At 39.8% G+C, this 20,619-nt stretch overlaps 1 protein-coding gene and 1 pseudogene across 3 annotated transcripts in view; both read left to right on the top strand.

Moving 5' to 3' along the window:
• Positions 1–20,619, top strand: part of Fam81a (family with sequence similarity 81 member A) — a 52,694-nt gene that overhangs the window by 8,771 nt on the left and 23,304 nt on the right. For 2 of the 3 annotated variants that reach the window (XM_058584847.1, XM_046461800.2), the window contains exons 2-3: positions 10,870–10,966; positions 12,026–12,299. In XM_058584847.1, coding sequence (XP_058440830.1) covers positions 10,947–10,966; positions 12,026–12,299 — 294 coding nt within the window. In that variant the 5' untranslated portion in view covers positions 10,870–10,946. The remainder of the gene's footprint in view (positions 1–10,869; positions 10,967–12,025; positions 12,300–20,619) is intronic. The other variant, XM_046461798.2, reaches the window with a different exon arrangement.
• Positions 7,414–7,951, top strand: LOC124104097 (keratinocyte-associated protein 2-like; annotated as a pseudogene).

Here is a 20,619-nt window from a genome sequence, read left to right on the forward strand (position 1 = left end):
GTTGGGGAGACATAATCCATGAAAAGTTCAAATAACAATAGAAGATTTAAATAGTATTTCAAAATAGCTGTTATTAATAGATTAGAACAAAAACCAGCGTGTTTTTACTGGGGTTCTCCTAGAAATGTTAACATTATTCTAAGCTGTGGAGAGTGGCTTAAGGCAACATCAATGGCTGTTCTTTGGGCTCCGGGGGTTCATTTGTGAGCCTGTCTGTATGTGGCAGAGGCCACATGTATGTTGCAGGATTACTGGATCCCTTCAGTTATGCAGTGACCACTGGTCTGGCTGGAAGACCATTGCAAATGTTTTAAGTATTTTGAAATCCATTTTTGTGAATCAAACACATTCTCTTCTCATCTTTCTGTCTCCAATGGAGTTCCCTTTGTGAATGTAACAGAGTGGAGGGGAAAGAAAGCAAGTCTTACAAAGTAGAATCAGGTCATTTTTGCAAAGGACATTGGGAATATGTGCCCTGGGACCCTGTAGAGGGATCATACTTTCCCTGGAACTAAGGCTTTTAGAATGCTGGCTGGTGGCACTCCAGAACCACTGTATCCGTGCCACATGCCTGATCTTCTTCTACAGGCAATCCAGGCTGCAATCATGACTTTGCTGAGGGTGACAGGCTCAAGCCTTATTATGTGCCCACAAGAGAATGAGGTGAAGGTAAAAATTGACAGCACAGTTGTTTTAATTGAACCGTAAGCTCTTTCAGACCTTTTCTTGTTTTTGATAGCATTAAATGAGCACTGTCTGCATTTGTTGTTGTTCATTGGTCCATTCTTTTACTCAAGAAGTACCCCACTTATTAAAGTTCTGAAAATAAGGAAGAGCAGAATAAAAATGTACTCTGTGCCACGATTAACATTTTGTCTTATTTCTTTCCACTATTTACAAGGATACTACTATAATAAATTTCCAGTGTGGAACTCCTGCCCTGTCCTTTCCAAGATGGTGGAGGGATTTCTGGGTTGCTGGGTAATGTAAGTTCGAAAAAGCATCAGTGTATAACAGATGAATGGATGCTTCATCTGCCATTGGTCTAATATTGTCTGAAGACAGACCCTTTGGTAAGGATACCCAGTACCTTAGAGGCCAGGGATGGCCTTGAGGACTTACCAAAAAATTCCCTAGATCCACCTCACATCCATCATGCATTCTACATCTCTGATTATGCAAACACAGGATATTTCATCCAGGATTGCTCATTTATTCTCCAAATTTCTAGTCAGGGTTGGGGGGAGATGAGCTGCCTGTTAAGAAGGTAGCTATGCTTACTTGCCATTTTTGTTTGCTTGGTACACAATTTGGAGTACTTAAAGCTCCTGTGGTGAGCAGTGGCCCTTCCCTTGGCTTCATCATGCTGGGTACACTGGCCTTGCAAAGTAGGTATCTAGGCTTCAGTTGCACAGTCCTCCTCCTGCTCTCACCAAAAACAAATGATATAGCCAGTTACTGACTACCCATACCACAGGGGAAACTCCAGAAATTTGGCATGGGAAGAGTGGAATGGTGTATAAGAGAGGGGGAAAAGGGAAATAGCATTAAAAGTAGCATGAGTCCATGAAAGCATCCATGCTTGGAAAAGGGACAGGAGCTGGTGTGGGGAGTGGGGGAAGGCAGATAGCTGGTGTTCTGTGCACACAGTAGGACAATGACTGCTTGGCTCTGGCCCTGGATCTCCTGCTCCAAACACCTCTGCTGGGTTAGGATCTGGTTGACTTCTCACCATGGGGAGAAGGAAGGGAAGAGGAAGAAGAAAGTGGGGTATGGCAATAGTGGCATTGGTAGTGGTGGTAGAGAATTGGCAGGATTCTTTAAACGTAAGTTAAAATATTTGTACCACCTAAATTGCAATGCCAAGGAGCAAAGCTTGGGATTCCAGACCCTGATTATGGTTGTATATAATACTGTAGATTCAATTTGTTTTGGTCTTAAACCTTGGCATTATAACTAGCACATAAATATTTCCTATGTTACTTCATAGTCTGTATAACCATAATTTTAATTAGCTATTGATATTCTATTGATAAATAGCTGTAGATGTCTTTGATAAATAGCCATTGATGCTCTAATTAGCTCCTCTTCTATTACTAGACACTTAGCCTGTAGCCACTTATAGAAATATTAACATCTAGTTAATACCATATTATTAAGTATGGATGAAATGCTTGAAGGGTAGAGATTTAGTGCAGATTAGTTACCATTGCCATGAAATTCCATTTGTGGGCCTAGAATGTGTAGGGCAAGATTGAGTTCTGGGCATGTCCTGGAGAGTCTAATAGTGTGACAAAAATTTACATATTTTGTCATTTTTTAAAAGTGGGAAATGGAAAAAGTAATTTTCTTTATTTTTAAATGATAGAGTAGAAAATTGAGCTTAAGAAGTAAAACATCTGGGACTGGGGTTGTGGCTCGGTGTTAGAGCACTTGCCTAGCATGTGCGAGGCCCTGGGTTCAATCCTTAGCACCACATAAAATAAATAAATAAAATAAAGTTATTGTGTTCAACTACAACTAAAAAATAAATATTAAAAAAAAGAAGTAAAACATCTGTCTGTTTATCCGACTCCCTCAGTATTCTGCTGATTCCCTCTAGCTCCAACTCAGAAAAAAACATAACCCTGGTTTGGTATTGGTTGTTTCCATGTTCACCTTCTTTACTTGTTATAGATTTGGCTTATTTTTGATATATTTTAAGATGGCACCATAGTGTCCATATCATTCTTTAATTTGCCTTTTTCACTTCATGTATTTGTGAGATTCTTTCAAATTTGGCTTGTAAATCTAATTAGTTAATTTTCAATACTGTTTATTATTTTATTATTTCATTGCATGAATATGTCAGTAGGTTCACCAGTGGCCTAATAATGGGTATCTGGCTCCCAAATGCATTTTTTGCTATTAGAAACAACACTATCTCAGAGAGCAGGCTGGGAAAAGTAGGTTGGATTTGACTAGTGAGCACTATATGCATGTATGGAAATAGCACACTGAACCACATTACTATGTAAAATTTATGTATGTTAATCAGAAATAAAATAATTGTTAAGAAACAACACTATCTTAAGTATCCTTGTAAATGTGTCCTTATGAACATATTTGTAAAGTTTTTTGAGTAGTTCTCAGCAGTAGAATTTTGGGGTCATGGGATTTCTGCATATTCAGCTTTAGTAGATATTGAGCATTGCTTTCCAAAGGAGTGATACCAATTCTCATTTTCATCTGGTGTTGCTGTTGTTCCATGTAGATTCTTGTCATTAGTTAATCTTATCAGACATGATTTTTGCCAATGCAGTGGAAGAAATGGTATCTCTTGTGATTTTTCTCTGGTGGTAAATTAGATTCATTTTGTAATTTACTTTCACTGCCAGAACAGAGGTATGTATGAATGGTACGAAAAAAAACTTGTTAAAGTTCTTGTTGTTTTCAGTCTTCTTTTTATATATTTTAAGCAAGATATCCATTTGAAATTTGTGAAATGACTTAAAAATTAAATTATAAAATAGCTATTCTATTTCTAGTGAACAGAACTACATCCCAGGTGATTTGGTATCAGAATTGCAGCTAACTACAGCTGCCCATTGTTCTTCCTGCTGCTCTGAACTCTTAGGTTCTTGGAAACAGTTTATCTCTTCAAATTACCCAGTGCAGTGTAGCATGCTATAGTCCAGCTACCTGGGAGACTGAGGCAGGAGGATCATTTATATCCAGGAGTTTGAGATTAGTCTAGGTAGTGTAGCAAGACCCTATCTCAAAGTAAACATTTAAAAAATTAAAAATTAAAAGAAGAAAATTTGTTTTGACTAGACATGCTGTATGTATCAATCCCCTTTCTTTTTTTTTTTAATATTTTTTAAGTTGTAGACAGACACATTACCTTTACTTTATTTGTTTATTTTTATGTAGTGTGGGGGATTGAACCCAGTGCCTCACTCATGCTAGGCAAGCGGTCTACTACTGAGCCACAACCCTGTCCCCCAATCCCCTTTCTTATTGTATATTCATTTGCTGGTCAAAGTATAATTCAGTTGATCACACCCAGCATTATTAAATTACTTCAGTTTAGACACGAGTCCCTGAGATTCACTCATCCAGCAAACATTTGTCGGTCAGCTACTATGTGCCAGGTTTTGGGGATATGACTCTGGACAATATAGTTCCTCCTCTTTGAGCAAACAGAACAGAGCCCGAGACAGACATTGAAACCAGCGTGAGTGTTTGCCTTGTTTCAGTCTCCCATGTCATTTTTACAGATCAGCTGGCTTATCACTTCTTGATTCTTCAGATTTCATTAGCAGCATCTCATCTTAACTTGAATTTTGCATGTAGCTTGTACTTTGCTCCATTTATTTCCACATACCTGAATCATTTTGTAGAACAAAGGGAAGGAAAACAACATGCCAAAAAGCTGAACTAAATCATGATTATAAACAGTATTTCAGTGTAAATGTCCATCAGTAAGGAGCTGGCTAACAATTATGATATATTTGTTTGGGGGACTATTTTGCCGTTATTAGAAATAGTGATATAGGGCTGGGGAAGTAACTCAGTAGTAGAGTGATTGCTTAGCATGCCTGAGTCCCTGGGTTTAATACCCAGCACCCCCACCTCCCCAAAAAAGTGATCTGTATTTTTTTATATCAACATCGAGAGATGGGCATAACAGTTCAAGTTAGGAAATGCAGAGTACACATATAGTGTGAAGTATGCTTTCATTATTTTAAGAGGAAAATTATATGTACCTGAGAGAGATTTTTTTAAAAAAAGTAAATTGTTATAACATCAGCAATTTCTCTTTTTTTTTTTTTCTTTATTGGTACTAGAAATTGAACCCAGAGCCTCAGGCATGCCAGGCAAATGCTCTACCGCTGAGCTATCCCCAGCCCCAACAGTAGCAATTTCTGAGTGTCAGCTTTCGCTTTATTCTTTATGTGTCTATGTAGGCCCTGAATCTTTTTTTTTTAAAAAAATATTTATTTATTTATTTATTTTCAGAGGACACAACATCTTTGTTTGTATGTGGTGCTGAGGATCGAACCCGGGCCGCACGCATGCCAGGCGAGCGCGCTACCGCTTGAGCCACATCCCCAGCCCCCTGAATCTTAATAATATTTTATTAATCACAGAAAAACCCTGTTTTTTAGTTCAAGAAGATGTGTTTTCCAAAATGTTCCAAATTTCTTCAAACAAAATACATGTTACAAATTGTTCTTTTCATGTGTGTGCTCTGGTTCCCCAACCACCAAGTAACCATTGCTTCAGTCCAGCTGTAACCCCAGCACACTGGGACCCAGAAAAGACAGATTTGGCCACAAGGAGGCTATATAGTAGGTTCTTAACAATTTTCCATTAGCCCCAAACAGAAAACAGTATAATATTTCTTTAAATATACCAATGAATACTGTTTCCTAGAATCTAGTTTATAAAGTTTTATTTAAAAAGTTTTATTAGAAAACACATCTAGTTTATTAGAAATGTTTTCTATCAGATGTGCAAGAAGAGACATTAGCCAGGGAAGGAACCAGCCTTTTTTGGGAAGTTTATCCAGAAGCGCAAGGCCAGACACTATCTTAGAGGCCCGCACAGCTTCCCTCTGATGAGGAGGTCAAGGCCCTGGGTTCGAATCTCTGCCTTCCTCCTCCCTGACCTGGATGTTGGACAGTTGCTGAACATTTGTCGGGCTGTTTCCTTCGGTCAAATAGAATAAATGATTGTGAGAATGAATTAGACTAATGCTCAGAAACACACTTCGTGAGTGCCTGACCTAGGTCAAGCCTTAGGTGAGTGTGCACGGCCAGCCTGCTCAGATCACAGGGCCTTTCCCTGCACACTGTCCGTGTTTTCCACCACTGAAAGCTAGGCGGGACTGTAGTGAGGAAAAGGGCGAGTGAGAGGAGGGAAAAGTGGTGGTGGAAGGAAGGGAAATGGAAGTGAAGGCAAGGGAGAGGGCAAAGGGAAGTGAGTGGAGCAAAAGAGTAAGAAAGGACAGAGAGGAGGCAGGAGGAGAGATGGAGGGAGCTAGGGTGGGCTGGAGGGGGCAGGAGGAGAGTGGGAGCAGCAGCTCCGGGGACCAGTCCTGCTCCGGCAGGATCCCATCCCGGGTGCCTGGATTTCTGGCCTGGCTCCTGTGCTGCCCTCCTCCGACTTCTGCCTGCCTGGATGCTCCCGAGCTTGCCCTCCCCACCCTGTTCTTACACTTCCCCAGGACACCCCCCCAACCCATGCCCCCGGGGAGCCCAGGCTAGAGGCACCTCAGACAGAGTTAGAGTGGCTCCCACCTGTCTTGCACACACCTTCAGCTGCTCCCACCCTCTCTCACTCTATTTTTAACTATAAGGAAATGGGCTTTTTTTTTTCTACTACCAAATTACGATCATTTTATTCATAAATTCATTGCCGATTTTTAAAAATCTGACACTTGGCATAGCATATCAGCACTATATTTTAATAGTGAAGTGAAAAACGACATTTTTACATGATTGATATTCAGGTTTTCAGTACAAGTTGTCATTTTAATTGGTTAAATTCATCCTTGTTTTACATTAGAATATTTCCATAGCACTTCCATCCAGTGTCACATTACTTGTAAAAATATAGTAGTTGGCAATAATGTCTTCTTTGGTCATTGAGGTATTAAATATTCATAAGTATGTACACACACACACACACACACACACACATGCTGCCTTTATGCATCTTCTTTCACAGAATCCTCATATTGACAAAAAATTTTTGATTAGATAGTAGCATTTCCCTTTACTGTTGTGTGAGCCTCCAAATTCTATGAATGGATTGCATATTTGGGGCATTATGAGTTTGCCTTTCTTATGCTTTTCGTTTCTTCTCTTTTTGCTTTACCTACCTGTCCCATCCCCTAATTTCCCCCAAATCATAAAGTGGAGATCATTTATTGTAATAGTGAACCTGATACAATCAGCACAGCACACTACATAGACCTGCTTGGTAAGGCTGTGGACCACTCACAGTATCAGTGATCAGGTTTATAAATGCACAGGAGATGATAACCTCAGCAGATAACCCAGAGTTGACAACGGGGAAGAAAATGCTGCTCGAGGAGGTATTGATTAAATTGGATTCAGTGTATGCCTCGAGAACCTCTTCATTCTTTAAGAGCCCCCAGGCCTCAGTTGTAGAAAGTCTCTTGTGTATTTCTCCAGCTCTCTACCTGTGTGTTTTACACTAATTATTGTACACCATTGGTTTTTAGCTATTTAATAGGCTGCTTCTTCTATTAAACTGCACACATTTCAAACCTTAATAGGCATAGAACTGACCTAGAATATGCCAGACATGTTTGTTAATAAGCAAATGGCTACTCTTCCTGCATCAGAAATGGCATCAATACAGGCATCTGAAAATACGGTTTAGTTAAAAAGTAGAGTTCTTATGCGCACAATTAACCGCGCCCAGTTCGGCTCTCCTCTTTCTTGGCCGGAGGCTCGGATCTGACCCACTGCTGGGGCATGATGGTGGTGGGTACCGGCACCTCGCTGGCTCTGTCCTCTCTCCTGTCCCTGCTGCTCTTCGCAGGGATGCAGATGTACAGCTGCCAGCTGGCCTCCACCGAGTGGCTCACCATCCAGGGGGGCCTGCTGGGCTCCGGCCTTTTCGTCTTCTCTCTCACAGCCTTCAATAATCTGGAGAATATGGTCTTTGGCAAAGGATTCCAAGCAAAGATCTTCCCTGAGATCCTCCTCTGCCTCCTTTTGGCTCTCTTTGCATCTGGCCTCATCCACCGAGTCTGTGTCACCACCTGCTTCATCTTCTCCATGGTTGGTCTGTACTACATCAACAAAATCTCCTCTACTCTGTACAGGCCACAGCTCCAGTCCTCACACCAGCCAAAGTCACCGGCAAGGGCAAGAAGAGAAACCAACCACAAATGTCTAATAAAGTTGATTCTTTGTAAAAAAAAAAAAAGTAGAGTTCTTTACGGAGATGGAATTCCAACAGTTAGAAACTCAGTAAGGATCTGTGAGTGAATGGAGACTTTTGTCACTGGATTCATTGATATATTTATCATCAACCCTTATTCCTCTGCAATATAGATCCCATTGTTCTGGCAAAATATCAGGATACTAACCGATTAAGTGACCTAACAGATGAACAGATCTTCACCACGTTCACGAAAGGGCACAATTCTGAGTAGACAGCAGTGTCACATGAAACTTCCTGTCATAGAGCTAGAGCCATAGCACTGGTTATAAGGAAGGTTTGCTACTGAAAACCTGTTTGCAACAAGTAGTGGTGTACACACTGCTTTTTCAGAAAGTTGATCTGTGGGTGGGCTTCTGTGGCACAGGCCAGGTAATTCCAAATGGATGAAAAGAACTTCAAGGGGTGGGGGGTAGCAAAAGTGTCCATTCACTCACAGATCCTTTTTGGGTTTCTAACTGTTGAAATTCCATCTCCATAAAGAACTCTACTTTTTAACTAAAGCATATTTTCAGATGTCTTTATTGCTGCTATTTCTGATGCAGGAACAGTAGCCATTTGCTTATTAACAAACATGTCTGGCATATTCTAGGTCAGTTCTATGCCTATTAAGGTTTGAAATATGTGCAGTTTAATAGAAGAGGCAGCCTATTAAACAGCTAAAAACCAATGGTGTACAATAATTAGTGTAGAACACACAGGTAGAGAGCTGGAGAAATACACAAAGAGACACTTTCTACAACGAGGGCCTGGGGGCTCTTAAAGAATGAAGAAGAGTTCTTGAGGCAAACAGGGATGGGAAGGCTTTTCCAGAGAGCACAGGAACCTGTGATGCCTGCAGAGCACAGGACTGTTGCAAGCACAATTGCAGATGGGGTGGCAGAGGGGATGTTGACAGGAGCAGGTGTCTGTGGTAAGGTACGGCCAGATGTGAGGCTGGAAGAACAGTTTGGCCATAGCTGAGAGTGGAGGAGGAGAGCCAGTGTTAGGAAGCCAAGGAGAGACGCTTGGGATCATCTCTCTGTTCCCTACTCTGGGAAATCCTGCTCATTCGCATCAGTTCTTCCCTGACCTGGCTGCCCCCAGGAAAAAATGCACCCCTCTCTTTTTGTCCTCCCCATGTGTTTTTATTCATGTTATTATTTATCTCCCTGCTTTATGGTTGCATTAGCTGGGCTACTTAACAGATGCTAATAAATGTATCTTTTCTTCTTCTTTTTTGTACCATGGATTGAAACCATGGGCGTTTAACCACAGAGCCACATCCCCCACCCTTTTAATTTTTTATTCTGAGGCAGGGTCTCACTAAGTTACTTATAGTCTCCTTAAGTTGCTGAGCCTGGCTTTGAACTTGCCATCCTGCTGCCTCAGCCTCCCGAGTCACTGGGATTACGGGCATGCTCCACTGTGCCTGGACCATAAATGTTTCTTAAGTGGTGCTACTATGTAAATGAAAATTTCAGCTAAGGTGTCTTATAATTTTAAAAGTAAACGATTCTATGATTCTGAATAATAGCATTCTTTATACCAGTCTAATTTTATTTAGTCTAAATGGCAGCAATTCTTATCTTTGACACTTAAGAACTCCTAGGCATCATAGCTTGTTTGGCATGAATTACTTTTCTTCTTAAATGACAATTGTTTAAATTTTGAAGTTCTTTGTCTATGAAAGTAAAATGTTCACATTCTGAAACCCTAAAAATAAAACACCAGAGAGATGATGCCAAAACAATGGTGTCAATCAGAAATGCCTTCTGAATTCAGTGTCTGAGAACAATGACTGAGTCAGATCCCAGTTACTAGGCATTCATTGTTTTAAACCAATTAACAGCTAAGAAACCGAAGTAATGAAATCTTTTAAAAACTCTCTGTTTTCTAATGAGTTGTGATGATCAAATGTTCCTTATGTGTTAGATGCAATCTGTATGATTATACCTTATAGTTTTACAGCTTTAATTAAGAATATTATTCTCATTCTGTTAGTGGATAGCTAAGTTCTCCCAAATCATATCACATTGATCATGAGTTATTTTATTTTTGATTTAGAAACAAGCATTCTTAATTGCCATGAAACTTACTGAGATCAAATTTACTAAGGTAGTTTCCTGCAAATTTCTACAGGGAAGTATAAGATTGAAAAAAAATCTATTAAAGAAATTACCTTGCCAGCAGGCATGGTATAATCCCTGTGACTCTGGAGGCTGAGGCAGGAGAATCACAAATTTGAGACCAACCATGGCAATTTAGTGAGACCCTGTCTCAAAAAGAGCCGGGGATAAATCCCAGTGGCAGAGTTCCCTTAGGTTCAATCCCTAGTACAAAAAAAAAAAAAAAAAAAAAGGAAAAGAAAAAGAAACTGCCTTCTTCTTTCTTATTTCTGAAAAGTGGCTTTTTGTTTGTCTGTTTGTGGTACTGGGGATTGAACTCAGGGGTGCTGTACCACTGAAATATATCCCACCTCTTTGTATCTTTTTATTTTGACAGGATCTCACTAAATTGTTGAGGCTGATTTCAAACTTGTGTCCTCCAGCTTCAGCATCTTCAGTTACTGGGATGATAGGCGTGTGCCACTGTGCCTGGCTTGGAAAAGTGGTTTTTCAACTTGAGATATAGGTGTGGGATTAGGAAACTTCTGGAAACTCCATTTGACAGTCTGTGTTGATTGGTTCAGCAAAGTTTTGTAGTATTAACTTCAGAAGCATGTTGATTTTGCTAAGTTCTTTTCTCCTTATTTGGAAACATTTACTGTTTATTTCATTTATGAGATACAGCCATCCAATAATAGAACTGATCAGTGTGTCAGCATAATTTATGAGCCACATAGTACTAATTTCATAATAAACTTTGAGGTCACTTAAAGTTCCAGATATAAACTGTTAAATAATTTAGTGCTTGTTTTTTCAACAGATGTGAATTATTAAAAAGAAAATGGCCCAACGGAACACTGTATTTCCTAATCTTGTCACCGAGGAAAGGTATAATATATGGAAAATATGCATCTAAGGTATACTTTTCCTTTACACCAATCCCATGAGGGCTGCTAGTGGGTGTGATGGTCTTTATAAGTGAAGCTTTGTGGCTGTTGCATTATCCAAGAATAGTTTTGTCCAAGGGCAAGAGAAGTATTATAGTGTCCCCACTCCTGGTTTCCAGTTTATTGGATACCATGGACCGCTCCATGACCCCAAGAGGTGGAGATTTCATAGTTTCCCTATAGTAGGATTAAATTTTCTATCAATAGTGAAATATAACTCTGGAGGCTTGAGGTTAATGTCTCTGTTATTTAATTAATTAATTTGATTGATTGATGATTAATTTATACATACTGGGGATTGAGCCTAGGGATGCTCTACCACTGAGCTATATCCTCAATACTTTTTATTATTTACTTTAAGACAGGGTTTCACTCAGTTCTTGGAAATACATTGCATGGACTGCATGATCTTAAATGCTTTTTAAATGAGTTGTCAACTTTTAAAAATAGGGCAGTTTCACATACAAGTCTGAATTTTCTGGCTCATTTGAAAATACCAAATAATCTGAAAAGATGGACCTGCGTTCCCAGATGATCATTTATAGGAGGAGCAGAATTGTGGCTCCCTTTTAGCTGGGAAATGCCCTGTCGAGTTCTCCAAAGTCCCCATCACTCCCTATTGCACCATGCATGGCATGCTTCACTCATTTATATCACCTGCCTGACCCCTGTAGGCATTTGACTTTGTAACCATTGCTTCAGGGGGAGGGCTGGGGAGGAGATCCTGTCAGGAGACTGTGTTAGTCAGCTGGATCTTGATTTCACAACTTGAGCTGGGGATACCACTCTGCCTGGTTCTGCCAGCCTCTTGATCTTAGAGGTCATAGAGCCTAAGCCTGTGAGCACAATTATCTCAAGATCCTGTCTGGTTAATGGAGGAAACTCTTCGGGGCAGAAACCTTGCCTCAAACCCTATTTACCTTGTAGGGGTAGGCAGTATGTATTTCTTTCTCTGTGAAGTCTTGAATCTGGCTTTAAGAATTATATTTTCCCAATGAGCCACCCCCATCCTGTGGTTTCCTTCTGCAGGCGAGTGAGAACCATGCCCCGACACAGCCAGTCCCTGACCATGGCACCCTACTCCTCTGTAAGCCTCGTGGAGCAACTAGAAGACAGGATCCTCTGCCATGAGAAAACCACCGCTGCCCTGGTGGAGCATGCTTTCCGGATTAAAGACGATATTGTCAGCAGTTTGCAGAAAATGCAAAACAAAGGGGGTGGTGACCGCCTGGCCAGGCTTTTCTTGGAGGAGCACATCAGGAACATAACTGCCATAGTAAAACAACTTAATCGGGACATTGAGGTAAGGTGTGTGCAAGTCATGTGGCCTGTGTCCCAATTGATCCTTATCGTCACCCAACTCTAATTCCCACCTCTCAGGCAGTGTGCACGTAGGCCTAAGCTGTCTGTCTTGACTGTAATGATCGCCAAGGAAACAGCTTGCACAAATATCCTAATTAAAGTTATTCCAGTATTTGATAGCAGTTTCTGTCAGTGTTATTTGTGTTTATTCCAAAATTGCCTTGCTGTTTATTAAATCACTTTGTTTTGTTTGGCTTTCAATGGGGAGAGAGAACTAGTCAAAAAGTTTCCTTGTAAAACCCTCATACCTGTGAAGATAGCTATTAAATCAATTACTAGGTCAGCCTTTGCTACTCCAGATTAGATGTTTCTAGGCCATAATGATTATATATTATGCAATTTATTATTCAGAGAGCTTAGGTATTTGGATTGCTTCTCAGACTCTCCTTTATTGCTCCATTTTGCTCTGAAATGGGCCCCATAAAAAAGCCAATATTGTCTATTTGTAGAATTTAAAGGTTTACTGCTATTTTTTGGGCAGTCACAGAGACCATACAATTTAGTTCAGAAAACTTAGATCATTTAGGGCCTGGGTTTCTATTGCTACATAATGGTAATAGACTTCACATGTAATTATTAAATATAGGAATAAATGTATATGGCTAAATTAAGGAGAATCTTTGTTTCTTCTTATGGGGATTGTACATTAATGGTGTTTTCTGAAATTAAGCCTCCACCTTTTTTCCATTGTCAGATTTGTGTTTTTTTTTTTTTTTTTAATTCATGCCTTTATTTTTTTTTTATTTATTTTTTTTTTTATTGTTGGTTGTTCAAAACATTACATAGTTCTTGATATATCATCTTTCACACTTTGCTTCAAGTGAGTTATGAACTCCCATTTTTAGCCCATATACAGATTGCAGAATCACATCAATTACACATCCATTGATTTACATATTGCCATACTAGTGTCTGTTGTGTTCTGCTGCCTTTCCTATCCTCTACTATCCCCCCTCCTCAGGGTTATACAAAAGGAAAAATAATACAAGGGGGAGAAATGAAGGTCAATAGGGGGGGTAGAGAGAGAAGAAGGGTGGGGAGGGGAGGGGAGGGAGATTTGTGTTGTTATTAAACAGTTTTATTGAGGTATAATTTAAATACCACAAAAAACACACATTGTAGGTATACAATTAAATAACTTTTAGTATGTTATTGAAATGTGCAATTGTCAGCACAGTTCTGTTTTATGACATTACCGTCACCTACCAAAATTCATACAAGCCCTACTTCTACCCCAGCTCAGGGCTTATCCACTTTCTATAATTATAAATGTGTCTTTTCTGTACATTTCATATAAATGAAATTATACCATATGAAGTGTTTTGCATCTGCCTTCTTTCACTGAGCATAATACTTTTGAAGTTCACACATATCCTCACATGTGTCATGTTCTTTTTGATGTCAGAGTAGTATTCTATTGTTTAGATGTACCACTTTCTGTTTATCCATTCATTAATTGATAGATATTTGGATTGTTTCCAATTTTTAGTTACTACCAGTAAAGTTGCTATAAGTATTTGTGTACAAGTCTTTGATATGGAAAAGTTTTCATTTCTTTTGAGTAAATTACTAAGAGTAGAATTGCTGGATATTTTATCACTATAAGATATATGTTTAACTTTTCAAAGCATAGCCAAACAATTTTCTAAAGTGACTATACCATTTATAATCCCACTAGTAATGTATGGGTGTTCCAGTTTCTACATAGCCTCACCCATATTGTGTGTGTATGTTTTTTTTTTTTTTTTCCAGTTCTGGGGATTGAACCCAGGGCCTCAAGCATGGTATACCCCAACCCTTTAAAAATTTCATTTTGAGATGATCTTGCTGAGTTCCCTAGGCTGGCTTTGAACTTGCAATTATCCAGCCTCCTGAGTCTCTGAGATTATAGGTGTGTACCATGATGCATCCCTACCTCTTAATGCTACCACAGTGGGGACAGAGTCTCAACATGAATTTTGGAGGGGACACCATGATTTAAATCATAGCAAATGAGTATTAGTGAATAAACACCCAATTGAGAGTGAAGGCAGTTGTAGATTTCCTAGTAGAGACTCTTGGATCATCTCTACAAAGTGCATCCTTTTCAGGATAGGCCCAGTTGAAGTGGCCTCAAGTCTCAAAACCATTTAGTGGCAGTTCTGGGACTAAACCCAGGGGATTCAAAGCTCCAAAAATATGTTCCTTTCCCTTTTCTTCTTTTCCTCATGGGAGCTGTTCTGGAACCCTGATCTTATGTAACCAACTCTCAAATGTGACAGGATGGCCGCTGTAGCCATTCTCTGCTTTCCGAGGATTTGACCCTCCAGAGAGTTGTTCATGAAACTAGGTAATTCCAGCTGTGGTTCTCACTAGTTCTCCCTGGCCTCATCATTCTGTTGATGAGAGTTCACTTGAACTGGGATCAGTAGCAGATATATCATCAATCATTTTATGCTTTGCTAATTATTTCTCACCAAACATATTTCTTTAAGACAATTTTTTGAACCATTTACAATGCACTGAGTTTTAAAGTAATTGCAATTTTGCCGTTTTTCCAACATCTGAAACACATTTTATATACTGATTATGCCTTCCTCACCCAGACAGCACTTTTTTCCATTTGCATTTATTTTTAGAGTATGCAAATTTTGCAAATGAAAATATGATTTCTGTTGTAGAGAGGGAAAACTGAGTAAAATCTAATTCTGACAAAAAATTTACTTTGGCCATGTGAGTGTTTACTTTTTTTATAACTGGCAATAACTACATATCATAGTAAAGTAACAGCAAGAAAGTTTAGAAGTGTAAGACTGCTATGAAGCACTAATTATATGTACTTGTGTATATTATGAACTTAGGCATGTCTACCCAAACATAACCAAAATTAGAATGCTTCATGAAACATAAGAATTGCTATACTGTAGCCAAACTTCATCAAAATGAAATCATGACAAATTAATCTGGGTGGCTTAAATAACAGAACTATATCTCCTGCAGTTTTAGAGACTGGGAAGCCAAAGATCTGAGACCCTGTTTCCTGGTTTGTGGGTGGCTCTTTTCTTGTGTCCTCATGGGGCAGAGAGCAAGAGCAGAAGCAAGATTTTGGGTCTCCTTTTTTAAGGGCACTAATCCCACACACGAGGGCTCCACCCTTATTACCTAAGTACTCCCTAAAGTCTCCGAAATCCCACCTCCTAATACCATTGCAGTAGTGGGGATTTCAATGTATGCATTTTGGGGGATACAAATTGTATCCATAATCATAGTCCATAACTGTAATATAGGGTAAAAATTTTAAGAAGTCCTTATATATAAGTAATATAAAAATTGGGAGGGTGGGTATTATACAAAAGATGATAGTTGAATTTTTAAAACTATAAATGTGACAATATTCCAACTGTATTTCATTCTTTTGTGTGTTTGGGTGGGGCGAGGGTACTGGGAATTGAACCCAGGGGTTCTACACTGAACCACATTCCCAGCCCTTTTTATGTTTTATTTTGAAATAGTATTTCACAGAGTTGCCCAGTCTGCCCTTGAACTTGCAATCCTACTGACTCAGCCTCTTGAGTAGCTGGAATCACAGGCATGTGTCACCATGACCAGCTTTAAATTATATTTCAGTGATGTGAAAAGTGTCTTTTTTATCTATAGATTCTGAATTTCTTCTGAAAATTGCCTGGCATTTTGTTGTTTTTATTACTGGCTTCTACTTGTTTTTCAGTTCACTCAGTAAAATTTTACTGGACATTTGTTTTCTAAGAATCATCCTGCAGGTGATTTTGCATTACAAAATTAAAGTAAAAACCATTCTTAATATACAGAGCTCACTCTAGGCTCTCTGACAGGGCTGATCAAATTGAGAGATATTAAATCTGCATCTGGGTAAATGTACCTAGATAAGTCTTTAAGATTTTTCCATCACATGGCTCTGAATACAGTTGTACACTAGAAAAAGAGTAAAATATGTTGTCAAGCCACTAGCCTGCATGATCTTCAAGAGCTAGAACAGAGTCTTAATTTTTCTATTTTTAGTGTGTACCATGGTGTTCAACACACAGTAAGAGCTCAATCAGTGTTTCACAATTAAAGGCTCCAGGGTCTTTTGCCCTCCTAGAACCCCATAATCATTGCCCATATTTCATGTGCAGATTCCAATGTGAAAACAGATGACTCTTGTACACTAGCTCATAGTAGGTGCTTAATAAGTGCTGGGTGGAAGACTCTATTGTTTTAATACATCCCCGCCCATGATCTCCATTAGCATTTTGCCTTGTACATAATTGTATGTCATCAATTATTTATTCCCCCAAGACTTTCCACAAATTATCATTGTCATTATAAATTTAGAAGAGGTAATGTAGTCACTATGAATTATACATGTCTGGATTATCTATACTGTCTTTGGTTTAAGCACCATCATCCCCAGAAGCCAAGTTCTGGTAAGTAGTCTATAGTCCCTTTTTGAGTGGTAAGCTTTCCCTTCTGTGCCAACTTGATGGCTTGGGAAGTAGTTTGTATCCCTCTGTGTCCCCTTAGAGGTTTAATTGTGTCTTTGGCCTTTGGGGAACCAGGCAGTGGGGCCTTGTGGTTAGAATCTGGAGACCTACCCCTGGTTTTCATGTGCTCAGACCTCATGGTGTCCTGCTGGCTTGGCTTTCTGGCTTTGACCTAGTGGGGTTATGGAAAACTATACCAAGCCCTCCTGTAACTGAACAGGTCATGTAAAGTTTGGTAGTTTAACAATTTGCAAATGAACTACTGAAGAGTTTTCTGAGTTTATGCGATGAGTGCAGTGTGGGATGTCATTAACATGTCAAGGTAAAAATGATGCTACTGTGCAGTTGGACCGCAGAGGAGCTTGGCTCAATGTGTACCCAGCACTGCCAGTGAGGAGGAAATTTTGACTACTGAATTTCATGTATTGTACCTAAATATGGAATCTAGAAAGGCTATTTGGAAAGCATGCTGCTGAGATCTGGCCCCTGTATTCAGCAGAGGGATTTTGGTGATTTTGATTATCACCCAAATTCATTTTAACTTTACCCACCAGATTTGACTTGAGTCAAGGGAAAGAAGACAATGAATTGAGTGGACTTTGAATATTCATTCAGTTCTGGTGGTGGAAATTTTCCAGTGTAAATAAGTTGGTATTTGGTATCTGCCTCATCTCTAGTACATCTTAGCTTGTCTGAGTTCATCTTTGAGGGTGTGTGGTCACCTCTGGTACAAGCTAGAGATAGTCTCTGAACCTTCAACTTGAAAGGCCAGATTCTATATCATGGCATTAAATTAATTGCTAAATTTCTCAGTTACCCAGGGTGAGCCAGGCACTGTTAAAGGTGACAGGGACTACGTACTTACCCAAGCATGCAAGGTCCTTTCCCTTAGCCCTACTCCACATTCTAGTGTGTGTACAGGGAGTAAAAACTGAGAAACCAAGGTAACATCAGCCCATGTCAATGGTCTGATAAGATAATATAATGGTGGGTAATTGTGGGCTGTTTAGAAAGTACGGAAGGATGGTAAGGTGACCATGAAGTGAGACTGGAATGGCAAGGGGGTCAGGCCAGCAAAGGTGGAACAGACAATGGGGAGATCATTTCAGAGAGAAAGAAGGCCATAGTCAGGGAAGAACTTGGTGTGTTTGAGCAGAGAGGAGCAAGGGACCTGAGTACCGTGAGTGGAGGGAAAGGGCCAGTCAGAAGGCTTGAAGGCTCTTAATAAGAAGTTTGGGGGTTGGATGTAGGAAGATGTTAAGTTTCCTTCTTTCCTTCTTTCTAGATGGGGGTCTTTTAAGTTGCCCAGGCTGACTTTGAAACCCCAATTCTTCTGCCTCAGCCTTCCAAGTAGCTGGGATTACAGGCACACGCCACTGTGCCTGGCTTTATTATTTAGTTTTAAGCCAAGAACTTTAAATAATTCACTCACACACATGGTGCTGGCAATACATTAGTAAACAAAACAGATAAAAGCCCTTGCCCTTGTGGGACTTACAGACTGATTAATGTTTCAGGAAGGAGCACTCTGGTTACTGTGAGATGAAGGGGTCATCTGGGAGCAAGAACAGAAGCAGGGAGTTGGGTTGTGTCTCCTGCAGAAGTTAAGGAACATGTGATGGCAGCTTGAATTAGGAGAGTCAGTGTAGATGTGGAGAGAAGTGGGTGGATTCTGGACTTATTTTGGAGGTAGAAATGGTAGGACTTCCTGCACGTTGGAGTCTATTTGGGACTTGGCATCTTTTAGGGGCCCACTGAATACCCAAGTGGAAATGAATACCAAGAAGGCCATTTGGTACAGGGGCTGGAATTCTGGGGAGTTGCAAGCCTCAGTGTGGAGATGAGGAGCCAGGGAGGGAGGTCCTACTTTGCAAGGCTCTGCCCTGAGCAGTTGGGTCTTTCTCTAGTGATGTTGGAATTATACTTTTATTTCCAAATCCTTATCAATCTAGGCAGAGCTGGATAAGGAGAAATATGGAGAGCTCTTTCTTTCTTGGTTGTTCCTAGGCAGCACCAGCCTGGCTAATGGCTTGGAGATCCCAGGGCATGGGTTGTCAACACCTCTGTATAGACAGCCTTATAGAGCCTGACACAGGAGTCCTGTTCCATGCTGTCTTTGGGAAGGGAGGTTCTGTAATGATAGGCCATAACTTAAAAACAACAATAACAGGGGAGGGTGGAGGATGGGAAAGGCAGCGGAGCACAACAGACACTAGTATGGCAATATGTAAATCAATGGATGTGTAACTGATGTGATTCTGCAATAAAAAAAAAAAAAGATCATACAGAGAAAAAAAATTAAAGGAATGGCTTCTGGGATATGTTCAAGAGGTAGTTAGTCAAATAGTCCAATTCAATTGTTAATTTGTCCACCTGAGAAATGAAAAAAGAGTTAATAAAATAATGGGTGAGGTCCCTTTGGGCCCTGCGGGGGGGGGGGGGGGGGGGGGGGAAAAAAAAAAAAAAACAAAACAAAACAAAAACAAAAACAAAACAGCAGAAGGTCCCTCTTCCAAGGTGCCTGGCCTCTTCTCTGTGTGTGTGCGACTCATGTTTGCTGGATGGACTTGGTTGTGAACTCACCCACCCTGTAGGCTTTTCTGCTGCAAATGAGCTCCCTGAAATTATGCCTGGTGCTCTGAATGTAGTAGGCCGACAAAAAATTTCTTGAACTGACAGTAATGGAGAATTGATGATTTACTTAAGGATAACCTTTTTAAAGTAAATGCATCATGATGATAAATTTCTCCAAAATGACAAGTTAGGGCACATCACTGATTTTACAGAGGGATTGTTTTTCTAAGGCTTCATTCTCAAATTCTGTTAAATAGTAAGCTCTGCAGTGCCTTCTGTTTTCATGTAGCTTTTCAGTAATGTGCATACTATGTTAAGTTCAGATAGAATTCTTTTCTGTGTTCTTCAAAGCACTTCTAATACAATACCTTATTCACCTGCATAAGAATTCTGAAAGATAAATGGTCTTTTTTCTTATTTCTAAGCATTAAACAAAATGCATTCTTTTATACTGATTATAAAGTAATGTATGTCCATTGTGGGAAATACACAAAAAAGGAATCACCCATAATCCCACTAGAAATCAACAAAACTTGAACATTCTAGTACTTTATGAGGATTTCAGCGCATAGCTGGAATCATGTTGTGGTTATTTTGTGCCCTTTCTTTTTGATTAATATTAGATTATACACATTTTGCTTTGTTTAAAAGAAAACCCTCTGTGAACCTCCTAGTGCTGTATAATGAAAGACTTCATGTGTGTCACCCTATGAAAACATTTTTATTTTTCTTAATATTTCCTTTAATATTAATTCTAAGAACCAGAGTCATGAATCAGAACCAGAGTCAAAGTCATGAACATTTTGAATGTATTTTGCTGCATCACTCTTCAGAAAAGTTGTTTCAGGAAGGGCCAACTGTGCCTTTTTGATTTTTGATATACTTTTTTAGTATTATAAGTTAAAACTACTTGCTACTGCTTTTCCCTCTCCCTCTGCCTCTCCCTCTGCCTCTCCCTCTCCCTCTCTCTCTCTCTCCCTCTCTCTCTCCTGGGAATTGAACCCAGTATGTTCTACCACTAAGCTATGTCATCAGCCCCTTTTGTTTTTTATTTGAGACAGGGCCTCACTAAGTTGCCCAGGTTGGCCTGGAACTTGTGATTTTCCGGCCTCAGCCTCTCCAAATCCCTGGGATTACAGGCATGCGCTGCTGCCTGACCTAAAAATATACGCTTCTTCAACCAATAAAGACGATATGATATTTTGA

This window comes from Marmota monax, unplaced genomic scaffold, assembly GCF_021218885.2.
Source record: "Marmota monax isolate L192 unplaced genomic scaffold, Marmota_monax_Labrador192_F-V1.1 WCK01_AAM20220418_F8-fsc00001, whole genome shotgun sequence".
NCBI lineage: Eukaryota > Metazoa > Chordata > Mammalia > Rodentia > Sciuridae > Marmota > Marmota monax.